Below are 22,687 nucleotides of genomic sequence, written 5' to 3' on the forward strand. Positions count from 1 at the left end.
AAATCGATGTAGAAATCACACCCTTCAGAAGTATATATCGTTGTAACGTTTGGGCTTCAATAGTAAACAACGTTGTACGATTTAGCAAACTTGATTACAAATCTTGGTAACTTTATAAATCATAAATCGCTACTACATTAAATGTATAAATCATTGCTGCTTTAAATGTGTAAATCATAAATCATAACTCATAAATCGCCACAACGATTTGCCTTTGTTACGAAAATATGTGTCATTCATTTATAAATGAAACATATACGATAAGTCATTTATTTTATTGGCACAATAAATAACAACTCGATGCATAGTATAGTGCGATGCAACTGACGATCATGACAGATAACATGAAGAATGATGTGCATATAGATTTAATTTTGCATGGTCGGCAGGAAGAAATCCTTTTGCCTCATAAGTGCGCGTAGTTTTTATTATCCTCCTCCTTCTTCCTTTGCTCTTCCTTCTCTTCGTCATCCTTCTTCTTCATCTTTAGTTCTTCTTCATCTTTCTTCGTTTGCTTTTCATCTTCAATATCTGATGGATCAAGCTTCGTATAATAAATATCCAACAATTTATTCCTGTCTTTTTCATTCTCAATGTTCATTATATTTTGGTACTTTACATAACTCGCATATATATCAGATTGGTGGATGATTTCTCCAAGAGTCATCCCCTCCAACGGCGAAGGCTTTCTTGACTTAGGAATTATAGTCATTGCTAACCTGCACATCACATAAATTTAACCGCATCAGTGTATGTTACAACCGCCTCCCCAAGTATATATTATTATAAGTTATCGCATTCGTTACACAATCACCAACATTACAAGTCATCGTAATATTTGGCATCATAAGTAAAATCGTAGTACAATTTAGCAAAATTAAGTATAAAGCGAGGTAACTTCATAATTACACATCGCTACTGCATCAAACATATAAATCATTGCTGCTTCAAACATATAAATCGTTGTATAAATCACACTCTTCATAAGTACATATCATTGTAACGTTTTGGCTTTATAAGTAAACATCGTAGTATGATTTAACAAACTTAAGTACAAACTGTGGTAACTTCATAAATCATAAATACACATGACTATTGCTTCAAACGTATAAATCGTTGCTACATCGAACGTACAAATCGCTCCTTCAAACATACAAATCATTGTAGAAATCGAACTCTTCATAAGTACATATCGTTGTAAATCATAAATCGCTATTGCATTAAATGTATAAATTGTTGTTGCTTTAAATGTATAAATCATGAATCATAAATTGGCTAAATCACTACTGCTTGAAACGTATAAATCGTTGTTGCATCGAGCAAATCACTATTACATTAAATGTATAAATTATTGTTAAATTCAAACTTACAAATCATTGTAGAAATTTAGCCTTCATAAGTACATATCGTTGTAATGTTTGGCCTTCATAAGAACAAATCGTGCTAACTATTTTTCGATGCCCAGAAGGTGGATAGGTACAAGTCGATTTGTTTTAGTATGAAAATATGTGTTATTTAGCAAGAATAGTATAACCAATTGTAAGATTTAACATTCAGATTTACATAACGAAAATTGATTTGTTTACATAACGAAACCTTACACAAAACTCACCAAAAGGATACAAGTTTTCCTAATCCGATAGTGGAGGAGAAACACCTAGAAAGTAGATGCAGTCGATGGTGGCAACTGTGCTTTAATGACAATAGACGACAAAAAGGGGTGCTCTGACGGTAGTAGATGACGAAAAAAAGAGCTCCAACGATAGCAGGCGAGGATAAAGGGTGATTCCACGACAACAGACGATGTCAAAGGCTGCGTCGTCAAAGAGAGCTCTTGTTATAGTAGATGGTGCATCGTCGAAGGGTGAGACAGAATGTTTAGGGTGACATATTGCGAGGAGCTCCTATTAAAGCAGAGGAGTTTACTCCGTAGGGCAAAAACAATGATGATTTTAACCCTTTCTCTCTTATACTGGGAGGATATTTTTGTCCTTTACATGAAATATCGTTTCATGACACTCATGGCGGTAAAGAATACTTAAGTCTTTGCAACCACACCAAAATCCAATGCTAAGTGATGTTGACACACACGGGGAAATGAGCCCCACGTGCTTACATAAGTGGCACTCATTCAGACCTGAGAACACGCACCTGCGTATTTCGGGGGGGAACATATAACCTGCTTTGATTCTGGACAATCAGAAATATAAAAAATGTTATTTTATGAATTAAAAAAATTTAAAAAATGTGTCCTTGTGTCTTAGTTTTTTTTTTTTAATTGTCCTCTTCCTTTTCCTTGTGTCATAGAATTTTGCATGTAAAAAGAAATTATTGGTTTTCAGTGAGGTCCAGTTCCAGGTCTCACTTTTGCCATGGTCCCTGATCTCATAGATTCCATTCTTATAATTTTGATTGTTGAACACCATAACGTGTGGCCCTCAAGCAACAGAGTTTTATTTGTTTTCCCAACTGTATTTTCACCCTGTAACCTTACACTTGTTTTCCCACAAATTTGATTATTCAGACCCTAAATTCTAAAAACTCTCTTCAGGTCGTGGAAAAAAGGGTCTATTTTGATATGAAAATAGATTTGTTTTTTCCAAAGATACGTGGACATGAGAATGAGCGATTCCGGTTTGACTTGCAAGTTCAATTTAAAAAAAAAGGACACGAGGAGACGAAAATTGTAATCATTAAAACTAATTTTCTGATTTCTTAATATTAAAAAAACATTTATACTGAAATAAAATTTAAAAGCATTAAAAATGTTAAAATAATTGCCATGTTCCCTGTCAGAGATGTCCACCCACCACAATGCCGTGTCCCAGTGACAGCTTTTTTACTATGGGCACTGAAATGAATGTGCTCGCGGGAAAGAGATAGTGAGACCCATGTTTTTCATAAAACTCATTTTCATATGAAAAAGGATCGCCACTTCCCTACGGGGCACCGTGTTTCGCACGAAATATGGTTCCCACTGGTGCTCGTGTAACAAATATGGCGTTCAGATATATAGAATTAGGCGGATCAAATTTCTGCTAAATCCCATTAATTTCAACTTTCAGCCACAGAGCAATATATAGTCGAATCATTGCAATCAAAATATTCAGTTTAATTAAAGCTCCATTAGAAAATGGGTTTTGTTCAATGTCACAGTAACACACCATTTAGAATGTATGTTATGAATGACATGAGTAGGGATGGCTGTGGATAGGGGGAAAGCCGGTCCGGCCCAGCCCGGCCCGGCCCCGCCCTGCCCTGCCCTGCCCCGCCTGGTTTGGATAAGAGATGGAGGACATGAAATGGGAATAGAGGTTAAAATCAAAACCGGTGCGAGGATAGAGGCAAAAATGAACTTATGCTTTCTCCTGTCCTGTCCTGTCTCCTGATCTCCCTTAGTAAAATGCTAAAATACTTTTTAGGGATGACAATGAACCAAGGAAAAATAGGGTCCTGCCTCACTCCATTTGGACCAGGATGGAGGACATGAAACTGGGATAGAGGCAGGGATAAAAGGCAGAATTTTGAGATGAAGTGGGAGTGAAGACCTTGTCCCCCTCCCCACTGCCATCCCTAGACATGAAAGAGGTATGCTATGATACAATTACGGCAGTCACAGTGATTCATGGAGTCGAGGATGCGGGATTCGGATTCAGTTAAAAAACTTTGGATTTTTTTTTCAAAAGCAGGACACGAGAACATGGATTTTTTTTAATTTTGAATAAATAAAAATTATTTTTTGAATATTGTAACATTAAAATTAGTTTTGTATTCAAATAAAATTTAAATATAATAAAATATTATTTAAATATATTAAAATAATGCAGTATGTGTAGTGTGTTCTCATGTCACTAGAGACACGCAGCCAAAATGTCATGTCCAGGTGACATATTTAACACCTATCATCATTATTTAATATTTTCAGTAGATTTTAGATAATTTTTATTAACATTTTATAAAAAAAAATATTATGTTTTTATTGATTAAAAATTTAAAAAATTCATCTTATTTTTCAAAAAGAGTCCTGGTCGTTTCTTTGTAGCATAGATCCCTGATGATTGCAGAGGCACTTGTGAAGTAAAGTGAAAACTATCCCATCAAAATCTCCTCGAAACTTTTGTTTTTTGTTTTAATACTTCAAATATACTCCTAATTTGTGTAATTGACAGCATGGAATCTGTTGACTTGATTTCAATATGAATCCACTTATCATTGCTCACCTGATTATGTTTTATTCAATGAGATCATTTTGTTTAGCTGTACCAGAATTGAACCATGTTTATCTCCACACTTGAGATTTAAGATGCGTATCATTAATTTGATAAAATCATTGTTTTGATTTGAAAAATAAAATGGTGTTGAAATAGGAAGCTCCCGTTTGCCACTAAGAAAGATATAAACTCTTGTAATTTTCTTTTTTCTTTTTTTTAACTTGTTCTTTCCATACTTCCCTTTCCTAAGGGCCCGTTTACATGTCACGGAAAAAGGGGCTTTCTACATAAATGCATAGGCGTCAGTGCTATTTTTGCGGGCCTCACAATACAACACAAACATGGGAGCTACTTTTCTTGTGAAAGAACTCTCATTTTACATGCTGGACCTCCCTTTCCACAGATTCAGTTCCCGTAAGTAGGTTATCCGATTCGTTTAGAGCAGAAGAAGCGGTGACAAGCAAACGCGCCCTAATGGCTTTGCTCATCTGATAAGACTGTCACCATGTTTAGAGGATGTCAAGGGTTCGAAACTCAAAAGAAGCGCCCTTTGCCACAAGGTTGAAGCTGAGTGTACTTTCCCCTAGGTCAATAAAGGTTTTACCAATGGAAAATATGTCAATGTATGATTAGTGATGGAAGGTTTTTTTCTAAAAAAAGAATAGTGATGGAAGTTTTTTTTTAAACTAAAAAAAAGAATTTTGTTTATTATTACAAAGACCCTGACCTTGCACATACGGTAGAAGTAGCCTAATTTGCTTTGATATAAAAAACATCTCTAAGCGTCACCATGTCATCTCTGTCTCGGATGCTTTATTTTGAACACTTTTTGTTGAACAAAGTTAAATAGACTTTCACGGTTGCCCTAAAAGGCTAAGATACGAGTACAGCATCGTCGTCTGCCCTATAATACCGAGCAATAAACAGTCCTCTCACCACTTTGTCCCCTCAGTCTCTGATTGCGGCCCTTCTGCTCTCAGCACAAGCGAGAGCCAAAAACAAAGAAATACATAGGGGAGACTGTTTCTTTGTCCACTACCTTGTTAATTAGAGCAAAACCGTTCACCATGAATCCCTTCTTTTAGTAGCAAAGTACAAGCTCTCTCTCTCTCTCTCTTTCTCTCGTGTTTTTCGGTTTAGGGCAATAGTTACCATACCCATCTCCAAAAATCACTACCACTGTCTCCTGCTAGCAAAGTGCAAGTTCTGATGCTTCTGTTTTCGTTTTAGTGCAATACCCATCTTCAAAAACCACCAAAAATCCCTTCTCTACTAGCAGAATAGGAATCCGTTCTCTTCCATTTTCGTTTTAGTGCAATACACATCGTCAAAAACCACCAAAAATCCCTTCTCTACCAGCAGAATAGGATTCCGTTCTCTACCAGCAGAATAGGATTCCGTTCTCTTCCATTTTCGTTATAGAGCAATACCCATCTTCACAATCCACCACAAATACCCCCTTTAATTGTAAAATTCGACCTTTCGTGCGTCTATCCTCATTTTGTGATTGTAGAGTCCAAGTTGGTGCCATTCTGTTTTCATTTTGGAGCAGTACCCATCTTCAAAACCCACTATAGTCACTTCTCCAATCGAGAACATGTTTTTCCATTGGTTTTAGATCAATACACATCTCGAAAACTTGCCTTGAATCTCTTCCATATCAAGATATAGAATGCCCTCAAAGGAAATGGCATTGCGTTGCCAAAAGGGCGACAAAGGAAGCTCTTCTATCGATGATGCCAACGCTAGCAATGTTTGTTTTAAAGAAGAGAAAGCAGAGAGTTCGGTTCTCGAATCCAGCTGCGAGCTTAGTGATTCCATTATCGGCATCGATAAAACCAGTGCCGACTACTACTTCGATTCGTACTCTCATTTCGGTACGCATTGCCATGATTTTGTTCTTGTGTTTCGTTTCTGTTATGTATTGTCATATGGGGATGCATATTCGTTTTAGTTTTTCCTCTTTGCTGGTGCGGTTCGAATGCTAATTGGTGTCTTATTTGTTTTCCTTCATTGCTTCCCGAGTTGCAGTAAAAATGAGCTTTTCTTCCTTTTTTCGATTAATGTTTTTTGTTGAATATGATCTTTTGTTTGTTTTGATCTGGGTATTCACATGGTTCTAATACTTCTCTTTCTGGGACATGGTCTGAGTCTTTGTTATTTGACGGAAGTGGTAGGGTTTTATTTGGACGATTTGAAGTTTTGAACTTTTCCTGTTACTTTAGGGAGCTTTGAAATTATTTATCTGTTGTGTTTTTTGACCGAAATATCGATTCCTAGGTCATGTTCTCTCTCTCTGTTGTTCTTTTAGCTCCAGGGTTTGAAACTAATATATATATTTTTCTGTTATTTTTCTGCAGGTATACATGAAGTAAGTATAAATATGTCTGGTAAGATGGGTAGGCATAATGAACATGAGCATCCTGAAATGTTTCATGATGTTGCACTAGTTAAGCAACTTCTGGTCGTTGTATTCAAAATTATCACCACCAAATTTCAGTTAGTTGATCCCTAACTGGCTTTATGCTGCTATAGTCATGCCTTCAAACCAAGCAAACTTCTTTGTGGTTGGAAGCCACTATGAGTACATGAATGTTATCTTAGTGTTCTGTCAGGTTCACAATCGCCTGTAGACTTATTTGATAGTATATACCAACAGTTAGCTTTGTGTGTGTGTGTGTACGTACACCTTTGCCTGTATGCATGTGGGTCCTAGTCAGTTGTGTTCAAAACTACTACCACCAAATTTTGTTTAGCTGATCCCTAAGCAGCTTTATGCTGCTATATTCATGCCTTGAGACCGAGACACTTCTTTGTGGTTGGGATGGCACTATGAGTACATGAATGCTATCTTAGTGTTCTGCTGTTCTATCAGGTTCACAATCGCCTGTGGACTTATTTGGTGGGTGCGTGGGTGCTTGCATGATGCCTGTACACGAGGGTGCATGCATGTGTGTGTAAGCAACTAATTATATTAATTATATTAACAAGTAGATAAAATATGGATGTTTTGGATGAAAGGTTATCTGGTTTCTTGTTCTTATTGCAGGAAATGTTGAAAGATTCTGTCAGAACTAAAACATATCAAAATGTTATCTACCAGAATTCTTTTCTCTTTAAAGACAAAGTTGTTCTTGATGTTGGAGCAGGGACTGGAATTTTGTCTCTATTTTGTGCTAAAGCAGGTGCCAAACATGTTTATGCGGTGCGTGATACCCCTTTTTTTTGTTTTCATTTATATTACATTTGTCAATATCTTGTTAAAAATTGATGAAATTTTTTAGTAGCTACTTGGTAGAAGTTAAGTACACATATAAGCATTTGCTTTCCCCTCTTCTCGATTACGGGAAAAAACTTCTTCAAATAGAAAAATGCAAATATCTCTTCTTTAACTGGATAGTGGGTCACATAGTTACATTTAGATCCATTCGTCCTTTGATACTTTGTGGTGTATCGTGAGTGTTTGCATTGGTCTTCTTTCGTCTTGGCTTGTTAGAATTTGGCTCAAAACTATCCCTATGTATTCCTTTTATTTTTTTTCCTAACTTTTGTGGGTAATGGGTTCTCTACAATAGTTTAGTCCCACATTGAAGGTTTTTGAGAAAACTCTTGTTCTTTAAGGAAAAGGCCCTCAAGGGCATTCGATCTTGGGCTTGTGCATCACTTGGACCTTGGATCTTGATCTAACTTTGGACTTGGATTTGGACTTTGGACCTTGGGGTTTGGTCTTTGACTTATCTTTTTAGTACTTGGGACAGATTTAATCTCCAAGTCTAAAACCGACCTTTGACCAAACCTTAAAACTGTCATTGTCTTTGCATTAAATCTATTCAGATCTTTATGGATCCGTTTGAACCTTGGCCAACAGTTTTGCATGGGCATTAAAGGTTCGAAACGGCCCATAGCTGCCCCTTATCATTGGCTTGTTTGACCTTGACTTGGTCAAGGTCGGATTTGACTTTGCTAGGGTCGTTTATGTCCTGTTTTGGTGGCTTCTTTTCATAACAGTTTGAGCCTTTATGGCTGGCTGTTTTGGCTAGCCATAACCCATTATTTATGGCCGTTTATAGACTTTATGGGTGGCCTTGGGCTGGGCCTATATAAACCCCAACCCTCTCTCCCATTTTAATCATCCCATTCTTTCCTGTCCTCTCTTTTCTCATGAGTTATCTCTATTAAGTGTCGTGAAATAGGCTGGACTAGTTTGGGCCTGATCCAGACCCAAACTGTGTTTTGCGTGTTTGTCGTGCTTGCTGTGTCATTCTTGTAATATTGTGTTTGCTGTAGGACAGTTGTATCAATAACCAAATTGTTTTGTAACCTATGTATAAATATCAAGAATCAGGTCACGTATGATTAAGAAAAACATGAACCTTTTGCAACTCAAAATGCCCTATCGTCTTCTTCTTCTTCTACCTTCTTTTCTTCTCTTTTTGCTCCTATTGCAGATCGGGTCTGCTGGAAACTCAAGATCTAACATGGTATCAGAGCATGGTTGGATCTAGGGCTTGGTATTGTTTTTAAAAGGTATGAACAAAGAGATTAATGTCTGCTTTTAATTAGGAAATATTCTTCCTTCATCGTTTCTTGGTTTTTTCTTCTCTTTTGAAATCTGTGTTGTCGTATTATCTTCTTAAATACTATTTCTTCTTCTCATCTCCACCTTTTCTTGAAGTGCTGTCGTGTTCTCATCTGAAACACACCATTTTTCTTAAAAAGTCTGTTCACGTGTCTCTAAGATCTATTGTATACACATCTTGAAACATGAGTTTCTTGAATCGTCATCGTATCCCAAGAAAAACTTGTGATCCTTCGTCTTAGAATCACAATTTCTTTAATTCTGTTTTCTTATTCTCTCATCTAAAAACTGATTCTTGATAAGTCTAAAAACACAAATTTATCGTGATCTCCGTATAACGATCTTTTCTTAAAGGCCTATTAATGCTAATCGAACGCGACATATTCAAGTGACCTGGTTCATGAACATTAGAGTGATATCTTAAATATTCACGTGATCTGATCTCTGTTAAAAAAAAGGACCGCAGATTAATTGCAATTGCAGATCCGAATTCGGTTGTAACAGGTTCACTTGCTTCTTTCTTCGAGTATTTTCCACTTCATATTTAGGTATCCCATAATCATGTATTCTTCTTCAACTCAGTCCGGTCTGTCATCAAACTTTCTTAGCCAGCTTGCCTCTGAGAAATTAAATAATTCAAATTTCTTGACTTGGAAGAGACAAATAGTTCATTTTATCAAGAGCCAAGATCTCTTTGGTCATCTGGATGGATCAATTCCAGCCCCACCAGAGTTCATCGCAAAGGAATAAACATGCGCACAAGGAGCTGCATCTACTAAACTTGTTCGAAACCTGGATTATGTCTCTTGGATGAAGAAAGACCAGGCATTAATCACATATATCACATCTACCTTGTCTCAGGAAGTGCTAGTTGTTATTCCCGATGACTGCATTGCGATGAAATTGTGGAACAAATTGATGCAGACATATTCTCAGATATCTGAAGCCAGAGTTCTGTTTCTCAAGCGTGAATTCCAGCTTCGCAAAAAGGGCAGCCTACCCATCATCATGGAATATTTGAACAAGGTAAAGACCATTACAGATCAACTTGCCATTATTGGATGTGAAGTACCCGACAAGGATAAAGTCCAACATACATTGAATGGTTTGGGCCCAGATTATCATGTCTTGGTGGCATCATTGTTGTGCTTACCTATTCTCCCCACATTTGAGGACCTTCGGGCAAAACTTCTATAATATGAAATGTCGTTGAAAGGTATTGCTGAAGATTCTGGCACTCAATTTGATTCACAAGATGTTTTAGCTACTGGGTTCTCTTTTGGTCGTGGTCATGGAGGAAATAGCTTCACAGGAGGAAGAGGTCATGGCAGATTTGCAGGTCCAGGTTTGCTTCCCACACCCAATATGCCGTTCAATTCCAATGCGAGGAACCAAAATCAAAGAGTTGTTCCAACGTGTTACCTGTGCAATAAAAATGGATATATTAAAGCAAATTGCTGGTTTAATCCTCAAAATAAAGGAAAGTTGCAAAACACTGAGAGCAAGAAGGAAGATAATGTTACCAAAACCGATGGGAAGGTGAAACAACTTTTGCTGGCAGCATTGTCTGGGCTGCACTTGAAGCAGAATGATCAAGGATTGTGGTATGTTGACTCAGAAGCAGCTACCCATGTTACGGGGGATGTTGGTAAGCTCTCAAGCACGATTTCTTACTTTGGTAAAAATAGTATTGTCACTTGAGATGGATCTCACCACATTTCTCACATTGGAGATGCAATCATTCCCTTGTCAAAATTATTTCTCAATTTGTCAAATGTTGTTCATGCTCCTAACATAAAAAAAAACATTATTTCTATGTCTAAACTTGTTGATGATGCACATTCTTATGTTGAATTTACTCCCTCTTATGTGCATGTCAAGGATCTTCAAACGAGGGAGACATTCGCTGAAGGAGAGCGACAAGAAAATATGTACATCTTCAAGGAAGATCCATTTGCGCATACAAGTTCCGTCTTGAAGCCACCATTGAAGTCTAAGTCTTTTCAGTCTGAGTTATCTATGTCAGGTCCTGAGTCTGTTTTTAGTCTTTTCAAATGTAATAAGCCAAGTCTTTGGCATGACCGTCTTGGTCATTGCAGTCATTATTTTCTTGAGAAACTTGTTTCAAGAAAATTAATTCCTAAATCAAGTTTAACTCTTGAGGAAAATAATAAAAAGTGCTCCGGTTGTTAAATGCGTAAGAGTTATGTACTTTCTTTTGATTCTACAAATAAAAGAGCTTCAAGACCTTTTGAAATTGTTTATTCAGATGTTTGGGGTCCTGCACCCGTTTGTTCTCTTTCTGGCAGCATATATCATCTTATATTTATTGACAGTTATTCTCGTTATACTTGGATATTCTTTATGAAGTATAAGTCTGAAACTTTTCATATATTTCGCAACTTTCATGCTTTTATTTAAAACCATTTCTCTACCAATATTCTGCATCTTCATTATGATGGAGGTTGTGAGTATAAATCAAAGGATTTCATTGATTTTATCCAAAGTAATGGAATAAAGCGTAGAGTATCTTGCCCGCATACGCTACAACAAAATGAGATTGTTGAGAGAAAGCATATGCATATTGTTGAAACAACCATGAGCATGATGCACGACATTAATCTTCCCATTAGTCTGTGGACAAAAGCATTCCATTCAACAATGTATATTATAAATCGCTTTTCCATGACAGTTTTACAGAATAGTTCACCATATCTTTCTCTTTTCGACATTCAACCTGATTATAATGCTCTGCGTGTTTTTGGATGCACTTGCTATGTTCATATTGATGATTCTCTCAAAAATAAATTTCAACCAAAGGATTCCAAGTGTAGGTTCGTGGGATATGTAGATGCTTACAAAGGGTATTGGTGCTATGATCCTACGACTAGGCGTGTTAAAATTTCTAGGAATGTTGTGTTTGATGAGAATGATTTTGGAGATATATTGTTTAATACCTGTCAAATAATTCTCAGAGAAGAAGTTTATCATCCATGGCCGAATACAGAATTATTTGCAAGTGTTTATGGTGATTGCTCACCTCGGTGTACTCAGGAGACACAGTCGGCCGACCAGTTATTTGCAAGTGTTTATGGTGATTGCTCACCTCAGTGTACTCAGGAGACACAGTCGGCCGACCAGGATGACATCGACTCAGGCCAAGCGTGCTTACCTCAATTCAGTGATCAGGCAGATGGGGCTTCATATGCTGAATAATGTGTAGACTCACAATCTCATCCTATTGATAAATTTAAAGGGAATGTCTACGTGCGAAGAGAAAAAGGCGCTCCTCTTGTTTCTCACATAGAACCAGATACTTATGTGCATGTTGGAAACGTGTGGAGTTCAAATAAAATCAGACATCCTATTGACAGGTGGGTCAGCTACAATAATTTTTCTATGGATCTTCAACTCTTTTTATCTAAGGTTGATAAGCATGATGAACCCGTGGGGTTTCATCGAGCCTGAAATCAAACAAATGGATTGAGGCCATGAATGAAGAAGTGAAAGCACTTCATGAATGTCAGACATGAAAAATTGTTTCCAAACCAACAAAAATGTTGTTGATTCCAAATGGGTTTACAAAATTAAGTACAAATTCGATGGCACCATAGAACAATATAAAGCCATGCTTGTTGCGAAGGGGTTTACACAGGAATATGACCGGGATTATGATGAAACTTTCAGTCCAGTAGTCAAAATGGGAACAATAAGAATTATATTGTCTTTAGCGGACAAGCATAAATGAACATTGAGTCAGTTGGATGTCAAAAACACATTCCTTCATGAAGACTTGAAGGAAGAAGTTTACATGGAGTAGCCTCCTGGATATGCTGAGGGAGACCCAAGCACACTTGTATGCAGGCTAAAAAGAGCCATTTATGGTTTGAAGCATGCCTCATACTCGTGGTTTGAAAGTTTCTCCCTGGAAATACAGAAACATGGGTTCTGACGATCTCTCTTGGACCACTCATTGTTCATCTTTAAGGGCAAAGGTATCACCACCCTGTTGTTGATATATGTTGATGATATCATTGTTACACGGGAACTTAATGAGCCACATTGAAGAAATAAAGAGACTCTTGAGTCAAAAATTTAAGATGAAAGACTTAGGAGATTTGCGATATTTCCTTAGAGTTGAGGTAGACAGGAAGGATGATTGTTTGACATTGACACAACATAAATACACATTGGATTTGTTGAAGAAATTTGGCATGCAAGATTGCAAGCCTTTGCCTACAACAAGTGTCTTACATCAAAAGCTCAACTCCCAGGATGGAGATTTGTACCCAGATCCTACAAGATATCGAAGTGTAGTCGGTATGCTTCAATATCTTACTTTTACTCACCCTGACATTGTTTACTCTGTCAATTAAGTGTCGCAGTTCATGCATGAGCCGCGAACAGGACATATGGATGCAATCAAGAGAGTGTTGCGGTATTTAAAAGGTACGATTGGAGATGGGCTGGTATATAAGAAGAGTTGGAAAAGAGAAGACATGCATGACGTCACGATCTACAGTGATGCGGACTGGGCAAGAGATCTTGATGAAAGGAGGTCGGTTTTCGGGTATTGCATCTTTCTTGGAAAAAACTTAGTATCTTGAAGCAATAGAAAACAAAATGCAATAGCTAGATCAAGTACTGAAGTTGAATACCGATCAATGGCTGCTGCAACTACCAAAGCTACTTGGACAAGGCATTTGTTGAATGAATTGGAGGAAGGGATCTCGAAATCTATCATATTGTGTGACAATCTGAGTGCCATCAAAATATCCTTTAATCCTATTTATCACAGTAAGACAAAATATATTGAGATAGATCGGCACTTCATTCGACAAAATGTTTAAGACAAAGAAATTGAGCCTCACTTCATCTCTACGGAAGACCAGGTGACAAATTTATTTACAAAGGGATTAACAAAAAACAGATTCTGGTTATTGAAGAACAAGTTGTCCATGGTGCACGACCACAAACAACTTGAGGGAGGCTATTAAGTGTCATGAAATAGGCTGGACTAGTTTGGGTCTGATCCAGACCTAAACTGTGTTTTGTGTGTTGGACGTGCTTGCTGTGTCATTCTTGTAATATTGTGTTTGCTGTAGGACAGTTGTGTCAATAACCAAATTGTTTTGTAACCTGTATAAATATCAAGAATCAGGTCATGTATGATTAAGAAAAAATGTGAACCTTTTGCAGCTCAAAATGCCCTATCATCTTCTTCTTCTTCTACCTTCTTTTCTTCTCTTTTCGCTCCTATTGCAGATCGGGTTCGGTGAAAACTCAAGATCTAACAATCTCTCCCTCTCCCACAAGCTGAGCTATGCTCTCTCTCTTCTTTTGGATTTTTTAGTTAAAGTTTGGATCCTTATTTAGGATCCAGGTTCGGCTGTTGTTCGGATCCTTATCCAGGATCCTGATCCAGTTGCTATAGATCCAAATCTAGTTACAGCTTAGATCCAATTTCAGTTGTTATTTGGATCCATATTCAGTTATAGTTCAGATCCTGATCCAACTACTATTCAGATCCAATAGTTATTCAGATCTGATTTCAGTTGTTATTCGGATCCATATCTAGTTACAGTTCGGATCTTGATCCAACTGCTATTTAGATCCATATCCAATTATAGTTCAAATATAGATTGAGTTGCTATTCAGATCTTGATCCAGTTACAGTTCGGATCTTGATCCAGTTGTTATTATGATCCAAATCCAGTTGTTATGCAAATCCTGATCCAGTTGTTATTTGGATTCATATCCAATTACAATTCGAATTCTGATCCAGTTGTTGTTTGGATTCAGATCCTGCTACAGTTTAGAATCCATACCCATACCTAGGATCCATACCCAAATCAAGCCTAGATTTTTTTATCCTAATCAAGAGTCTGTTTAAGGTGGTTCGTGTCGAGGTTATTGGTCTCACTCAGTGCAGGGCGTGGATCGATTTTTTGCGAGTAGGCGAAAGCTCAGTTGTATCCTCAAAGCGTAGTTGCACGGATACCCATTGCACCAAGGACTTGATTCTAAGTGGGGCAACTATCACTCTATGTCATAGGGATTCGGCTAGCAGGGTGCCACACCTGCGTCGATGCGACTCGACGCGGGTGCGGCACCAGGTGCGGTCAACCTAACCCTGGGTGTGTTGACCGCACCCAGGGTCATTTTTGTCCAATTTTTTTATTAAAAAAATTAAATTTTTTTATCAAGGACAAAAAGATCTTGGATCATTAGAGCTTGTTCCACGGATTTCAGGGGAAAGGAGGTTGGAAAGATGAATATAACCAATTAAAACACGAATTATCAATGGAATCGTCTAACTCTTGAGCTAATGAAGCCGAAAACAAGAGAAAATATCAACAAGACATAGGATTTTCCAAGGGAAAAAGGCGATCGGAAGATACAGGTGAGAAAAAAAGAGGAAAGACAGAACACAAACGTGATCGACGAGAAACTTGTATTTCTTGCGATTTCTAAAGGGAAAAAAGGCGAGCGGGGACTCACACTTCTTGATGGTCTCGATATCTGCGCCGCTCCTTCTCGCCACGTTCACCGCCTTCTCGTCCTTCTTGGCCACGGCGTTGGGCGTCTTCTTCCTGATCACAACCGGCTCCCAATCCTGCATCAACGAACCGATTCCAGCCATCTCTTGAGAAAAAGAACCCAAGCCGATGCTTTTGGATGCACGCGATAGAGCGAAAAAAAGAAGCCTAATTCAAGAACAAGGAAGCAACAAACCCTAATCTCCCATCCCTTCTCTCTCTCTCTCTCTCGGTGAAGATATTTTCTGAATTGAGTTTCCTTTTATATAGTGTGAAATTACATACGGACACCCATCGTGTCATTTTTACATAAGAAAAAGCCCATATTTTTTATTATTGCATTCAACGTCCTTGTCAACGGGTCGAGTTTACCCATACCCGAACTAAACCCTATAAGATCCGGGTATGGTGATAAATAATAAGACCCGATTAAGAGTCGAGTTCGACCCAAAGATCCGATTAATACATGAACCTAGGTATAGTTTGTGAAATTTTATATCAGACCCTGACCTGACCTGAGTTTCCATTAAGACCTGCAATTTTTTAATGTAAAAATAATAAAAAAATATGTTTTTACCGAGTATCGTTCGGGTCTGATTCATATAGTTCTTATCGGGTTCAAGTACCCGTTTAAACCCGATACCATAACGGAAAACTGGGTCCAAGTCTGGTTCCACTTGGGTCCAAGTCTGGTTCAAATATTCACCTGGTTGACTTCAGTTTGGATATAAATTTGGTCTGGATGAGAAAGATTTTGGTTAGAAAATGTTTGATTGTAGGGATGTAAACGGTTGGGATCAGGTGTGGCCAATACCATATTCGACTAATTGGATGTTGGCTGAATAGACCTGAATTTAGACTCAAATTTAGATGGTGAAAACCTCATGCAAATCCACTTTTTTACATATAAACAGATTCTGATATTCCTCAAATTCAGGTATTTCTTCGATGCACCCCTCCCCTGCACAAAGAGGGTGCAGGGAGGGGGCTCGACATATATATATATATTTTGCCGCACCCCCGCACCCAAGTTTTTTGAAAGTGCCGCACCCCCGCACCCACCCCCTCACCCGCACCCGCACCCATGTGACATAGCTATCACTTGAAAGATAGCGCGTGTATACGCATGCCTCCGAGCGTACCTAGTTCAAGTTCGGTTGCCTGACCCACTAAGTTAAGGTTAAATTTCCAACATGACTTGCATTATTGACACATCTTATTTTCAACATACTAACAAGCTACGTGGCCTAAGTGGCAAATCTACATAACTTTGGATGTATTTACCATTAGGCCTAGCCTTCATGGAATATCAAGCACAAGGTCCGAAGTGATCAAAATAGAGAAGGTTAACTTCAAATGTGCATAACCTTTGATGCCAACATCAGATGGTAGTGATTCTTGATCAATTGTGGATCCTATTCAGTGAAAACTGAGTACCGAACCCTCATTTTGATGATTAAGGACTGTCTAAATTTCAAAGCTCAATCATTTCAAGGGTCAAATTTCAGGTTTTAAGTTTTTGTGTGCTACTTTGGTAATTTTCAGCTGTTCATTTAGGAAGCTTATTGTTACATAGGAGTTTAGGTAGTTTTTTTAATAATCAAAATCCTGCCTAGGCTACCTAAGCACAAGTCTACCACCTATGGTAACGTTTGGATGATACCCAAAACCAGGTTTCTAACTTGGTTTTCGGTGAAAATCCAATTAACCAAGGTTTTGGCATGTTTGGATGACAAAACCTTGATTTTACGCAGCCAAGTTTCAATGAAAACCTGGCTAAGTGAAAAAACACCCTCCCCCCAGGTTGCAAACCTTTATTGGGGCAGGGTGTTCCTAAACCCCACCCCACCCTTGCCCATCACCCCTTCCTCAAGCCACTTTGAGTCTGATCATTTTTGGCTGGTTGTCGGAAATGTGTGTTCTTTTTTTTTTTAAATGATATTTTGGCCACCCATCAGCCAGGATGGCATCACCCGGTGTTCTTGGTTTATTGGGGAAGGGTGTACCTACCCCCACCCCACCCTTGTCCATCACCCCTTCCTCAACCCACTTTGACTCCGGCTGGAAATGGCCAAAAATGTGTGCATTCTTTTTTTTTTTTTCTGAAATTCTGGCCACCCACCGGCCGGGATGGCATCGCTCAGTGTGGGTGACGCCATCCTGGCTGGTGGGTGGCCGGGAAATGGCCGGGCCAATTTTCATTTTTGTTTTTGTTAGAAAAAAGGCTGGCCAGCCATTTTCCAGCCAGCCACTGGCTGGCTGACCTTATTTTTTGTAAATTTTTTCTTTTTTTTGCTGGAAAATGACTGACCTTAATTTTTGTAATATTTTTTTTGGTTGACCAAAAACCTGAAACCGGTTTTTTTTCACCCAAGGCTGGTTTTTGGCAAGCAAGTTTGCCAAAAACCTGAGTTTTAGGCAAAACCTTTCTTGCTGAAAACCCAGTCTGCACCCTTGTCATCCAAACAGCCCTATGAGCATCTAGATAGGGGAGGGGGCACTAAGGTTAGTATTTTATATTTGTTTTCTTATAGTGTTTAAAACATTATAATTATATTCTGGTTATGTATTTTGAAACATTTAAGTTTTTCATCAATTTTGTTTTTTTCTTAGCTTTAGTTGTTCAACCCCATAAATTGTGTTGAATATGTATTTTCTATTATATTTCATATTTTATTGTGATTTCTTTTCTTCTCTTTGGTTCTGAGTAGGTTGTCTAGTCCTGCCTTGGTACCAACTAGGCCTTTTGGAGGACTGGTGCCTAGGCACTGACTATCTAGGCAGTTTCTTTGCTTAGAAGCAAGGGATTTAGTATTTTTATCATTGGCTAAGTTTCTGATTATATCTAGTAGTTTAGGTCTATAATCAAACATGTCATCGGTTTAATTGCTATTGACTATTACATTTTAGAATTTCTTTTAACAGTTTTCTATTTTCTTGTGGATACAAGATTGTCTGATGGTTTCAAGATGTAGCTTTTAACAAAGGAATATTGCTTTTCTTCATTCCATACTTGTGCTACGTTGATTTCCTTATACATGTCGTTGAGTAGGAACCTGTATGGGGCTGCATGTATTGGTGTTGAATCATATTCTATTTAGTGGAGCCTAATAAATTTAAGTCATTTGCTTATTATTTCATTTCTTCAGCAACCAGCTTTCTTCACAGTAAGTTATATTCCATGACTTCTCATCAATCTTTTTTTCCTTTAGTGCATGTTTGAATACCAAGGATTTTACTGGAGTTCTATGAACATGCCGATCAAGGTTAGATCTGGGATGGGGTCTGTGCTGACCTCCTCCCAAACGGATCCTCAAAATGACCTATATTCAGGATTTCTGCTCCTTTTTTTTGTGGGGAGGGGTGGGGGGTGTCATACCAGAAATCTCTGGATCTAAGATCCTCGAATATCAAACAAGAATATCAAACAATGACGACCTTCAGATCTGAGAACTCTCAAATGCAACCTTAAGAAAGAAAACTTGGAATTTCATGATGAAGCTGTCACAATTCACTAATACTGTTTTTTTTCATTATAATGTTTCCAGACCTAGTTCTACTGTGTTCATGAAACCCAAGTCCTCGGACATGCTATTGTTTGGGTTATCGGTTACTTAGATTTTCTTTTTCCTTGTTTGTGGATTTCAGGTAGAGTGTTCTCTAATGGCTGATATGGCTAAGGAGATTGTCCAAGCTAATGCATTCAGTGATGGTGAGGGTCTCATATTTTAAGTTCTTTCTCCGTTTTGATTTTTATTCTCTATATTTCTCCTGCCATTGTTAATAAAATGATTAGGCTTCTTTCTTGTTGCTCCCATAATAACTTCTATCTTTACAGTCATCACAGTTTTGAAGGGCAAGGTTGAAGAAATTGTGTTGCCAGTAGAGCATGTGGACATTATTATCTCAGAGTGGATGGGCTATTTTCTGTTGTTTGAAAATATGTTGAATACGGTTCTCTATGCACGTGATAAATGGCTTGTAAGTAGTCTGAAATGCACATATTTTCATATATAATCTTTTGTTTACTATGCTGTAGTTTGTTGCTGTTGAACTTGGTATCCATGACATTGTCTTTGTGAAGGCTTTATCACCTAGATAAAGTACACAACAATCCTTTCTTGGTCTCTTTTATCATGACTTTGTTTTGTATATGAACTTTTATTTGGGTCCCTAGAATATCATCCACGTGTGGCCACTGTTTCTTGCATGCATGAACATGTTATTAAGTGGTAACTGAAGCCGGGGTTATCAGTTCCTAAATTTTCTACAGGATCATATTATTAGTTTTATACCCTGTTCTTTCCTCAAAAAAGAAAAAGAAAAAGAAGTTTATTCCCTGTTCAGTAGGATTTTATGATTCTTGCCTGGATATAACAGGAAAACATTGAAACTCAATGGCATGCATGGACCCAGTGGATATGGTTGGATTTTTCTTCCTTTTTGTTTGGCATTTTTCTTTTTCTTTCTGAAGATAAATTTTTTTGTATTTCTATAGAAGTTCATTTGACCTAAAAGAGTTGCTCTACAAAATTTTGAGTGATCGGGATGATCAAATAATTACAATATATATGTAATATTTTTTCATCAATTTTAAATTGTCATTATACAAATTACTATATTTGGTTTCTATGTTCTTGCCAATATTGTGTTCGGATATGTAGTAATAGTAGTCAATGTAGGTGATCAATTTAACTTGTGATATGTTTACATTAATTCGCAAGACATAGCAAAACAATGATAATGAAATAAACTGAACAGAACACCATTTTTTCAGTTTATTATCACTGTAAAATAGCTAAGTCACACAGACTCGGCTAAAAGGTCGATGCACCCGCATCGACACGCTCCGACATGGGTGCGACTTCGGACATGGGGTGGACACGGTCAACTAAGTGTTGGACTCAGTCAATGCAACGGGGCCGAGTCCCTCCACATTTTGGACTCGGTCAACTTTAACCGAGTTTATTTTCGTCCATTTATTAAAATTAATTTGGACTCGGGTCGGGTCCGGATATGGACCGACCTGGATCCAAGACGGTATTGGGGTCGGGGCCCGACCCTTAAGAGGCTACGCAGGGGGAGGGGCAAACAACTGACTACCTCGATCCTGTTCTTCCCTCTAATTTAGACGATGAGGCAAATTTATGATAAGTTTTGTTGTTATCATACTCACAAGCTTCTTTATGTGTTATATTTTGGTAAGTTTGTGTTGTTACTTCAATATAATTACTTTTTTATTTTTGCTTTAAAATTTACAATCTTATTATATATATACCTGTTATCATTGCAAAATTTTACTTTTGCTAGTCAAGCTGACCTCTGAAAAAGATTTTGAAAATAACTCGCATCCGTTTTAAAATGCAGGATAATTCTGAAGAATGAGACTCGCATGTCGGTACGAGGTTCAACCATTCCTGGCACTATAACCAAGGGTAATCGAACCAAGGATCAATCATGTGCTTTGCTTTACTCAACTTGTCTAAATCGTCGTTCTATTACTAAATGCACAAAGAATCAGGCATGTGCTATGACTTAAAAATATTTTGAAAAACATGATGTATGCTTCAAATGTTGGAGAATTCTTGGAAAAAGGGACACTTTGAAAATCATGAATCACATTGGAAAATGCTTTTGAAGATAAGGAAAATTGATTTCTAAAGAAATCTTGATGTTTTGAGAAAATCGATTTATGAGAAAATTCAAATAACTTTGAGCAAATCGATTTTTCTTAATTTTGAACTCTTGAAAGACAGGGCGTGTGGCCCTACGAGATATTTTTATGATGCAATCTAAACCTAGATGAATGAATGAATGCTATTTTGATAAAATATTTTTTAAAGAATTTGTAGAAAATCTTTGAAAAAGAGAATTTTTGTGCCTTATAGAACTTAGATAAAATAGATTCTTTACGTATCCTTGGCTATGGCAACAAATATGTATTGAATATATCTCATTTGATTCTAAAAGGAGAAAATACTTATAAAAGTTGGAAAAACATGCTATGATTTCTAAAGATGCCTAAGAGTGTAGGCCATTTGTGGCTTAAAAAAAGATGATAAATCTGGGTTTCGTTCGTATTCTGACTATGGTCATAAATACGAAACCCACCGAGTTTATCAACTCCTTAGAAGCTAGTGCACGTGCCATTCGTGTAGACCATTGTGAGTTTGAATATGAATCATCTTCCATCACACATTGACATTTATATATAAAAAAAAACTATATGCAATGCAACCCTATTCTAAGCAGGAAATTAAACTCTTATTCCAATGTTTACAATTACAATTTACATAAAAAGAGAAAAGGAAATAAAAGAAAATACAACCTTGGATGTCCTTGCAAAACTAAAAAGCTTGTTAGTGAAAATATGTCATTTTTTTTGGATTTAACCAATAATATCTGAAAATTACTAGATTTATCCGAATATAAGCCTTTTTTCATGTTTTCCTGAGATAAACATAATAAAAGATAATATAAAATTGAAGAAATAATGATGATAAACAACTTTGAAATTCAGAATTTGGAGAAAAATAACAAAAATACCCCTGAAAACAAGACTATGGCCTTGAGATCAGGGTTTTCAGAAAAGTTTTTTGTAAAACTTTACATTTAAGGCTCAAATAGATTCAAATAAACACCAAATCGGGTGTGAAGCACCCTAACATGATCATAAATATGATCAAACATTAAAAACATGATTTTTTTTATAAAAAAATCGAAATATCAAAAAAATTGTGATTTTCGCAAGTGTTTTACTCGAATCGGGACTCCGTGGGCACCCTTCTTTCATGATTGAATTAAATAATATATCAAATAAATTCAAAAATCAGTAAAAATCAATATGGATAGTTTTGATAATCTTAAAATTAAACTGCATTCAAAAAAATATATTTTTGACATTATTTTAATATAAAAATCGAATAAAACCCTAAAATACACGATTTTGCTCGTGGGCACGTATCTGTCATAGTGTCAGACCCGAATAAGGTATCAAATCACCATGAAAATTCACAAAAAATTACAGAGAGATACTAGATAAATAAACAAAGATTTCCTTTTGTACAGATCGGAAAAATCATCTCCGATTAGGGAGATATCGTTCCGGCAATATACGCTTGATTCCGACAAATATATAACAAGTTGAAATAAATACATCCGGTTTCGGGCAAGGTTTTAAAACCCAGTGACTCGGGACTCGACTCGTTCTTTATTGACTCGTGACTCGGCGGGTCAACTCGATGACTCGGATTGGGTTTTGTTAACTTTTGATTTTAAAAGAAAAACAATATATAATTTGTCTCAAACCATGTTTTTCAGTAAACAAGAGATGTTTTTTGGCTCCATGCAGAATCTTG

At 37.2% G+C, this 22,687-nt stretch overlaps 1 protein-coding gene across 1 annotated transcript in view; it reads left to right on the forward strand.

The window, feature by feature from the left end:
- Nucleotides 1-4,987: 4,987 nt before the first annotated feature.
- The window catches only part of LOC149830066 (protein arginine N-methyltransferase 1-like), a 38,386-nt gene continuing 20,686 nt past the window's right edge, over nucleotides 4,988-22,687 (forward strand). Inside the window, exons 1-5 of the mRNA XM_090016293.1 lie at nucleotides 4,988-6,088; nucleotides 6,572-6,582; nucleotides 7,261-7,416; nucleotides 18,978-19,041; nucleotides 19,168-19,310. Coding sequence (XP_089872419.1) covers nucleotides 5,884-6,088; nucleotides 6,572-6,582; nucleotides 7,261-7,416; nucleotides 18,978-19,041; nucleotides 19,168-19,310 — 579 coding nt within the window. The 5' untranslated portion in view covers nucleotides 4,988-5,883. The remainder of the gene's footprint in view (nucleotides 6,089-6,571; nucleotides 6,583-7,260; nucleotides 7,417-18,977; nucleotides 19,042-19,167; nucleotides 19,311-22,687) is intronic.

Source organism: Nuphar pumila, chromosome 8 (assembly GCF_984573655.1).
Source record: "Nuphar pumila chromosome 8, dmNupPumi1.hap1.1, whole genome shotgun sequence".
Lineage (NCBI taxonomy): Eukaryota > Viridiplantae > Streptophyta > Magnoliopsida > Nymphaeales > Nymphaeaceae > Nuphar > Nuphar pumila.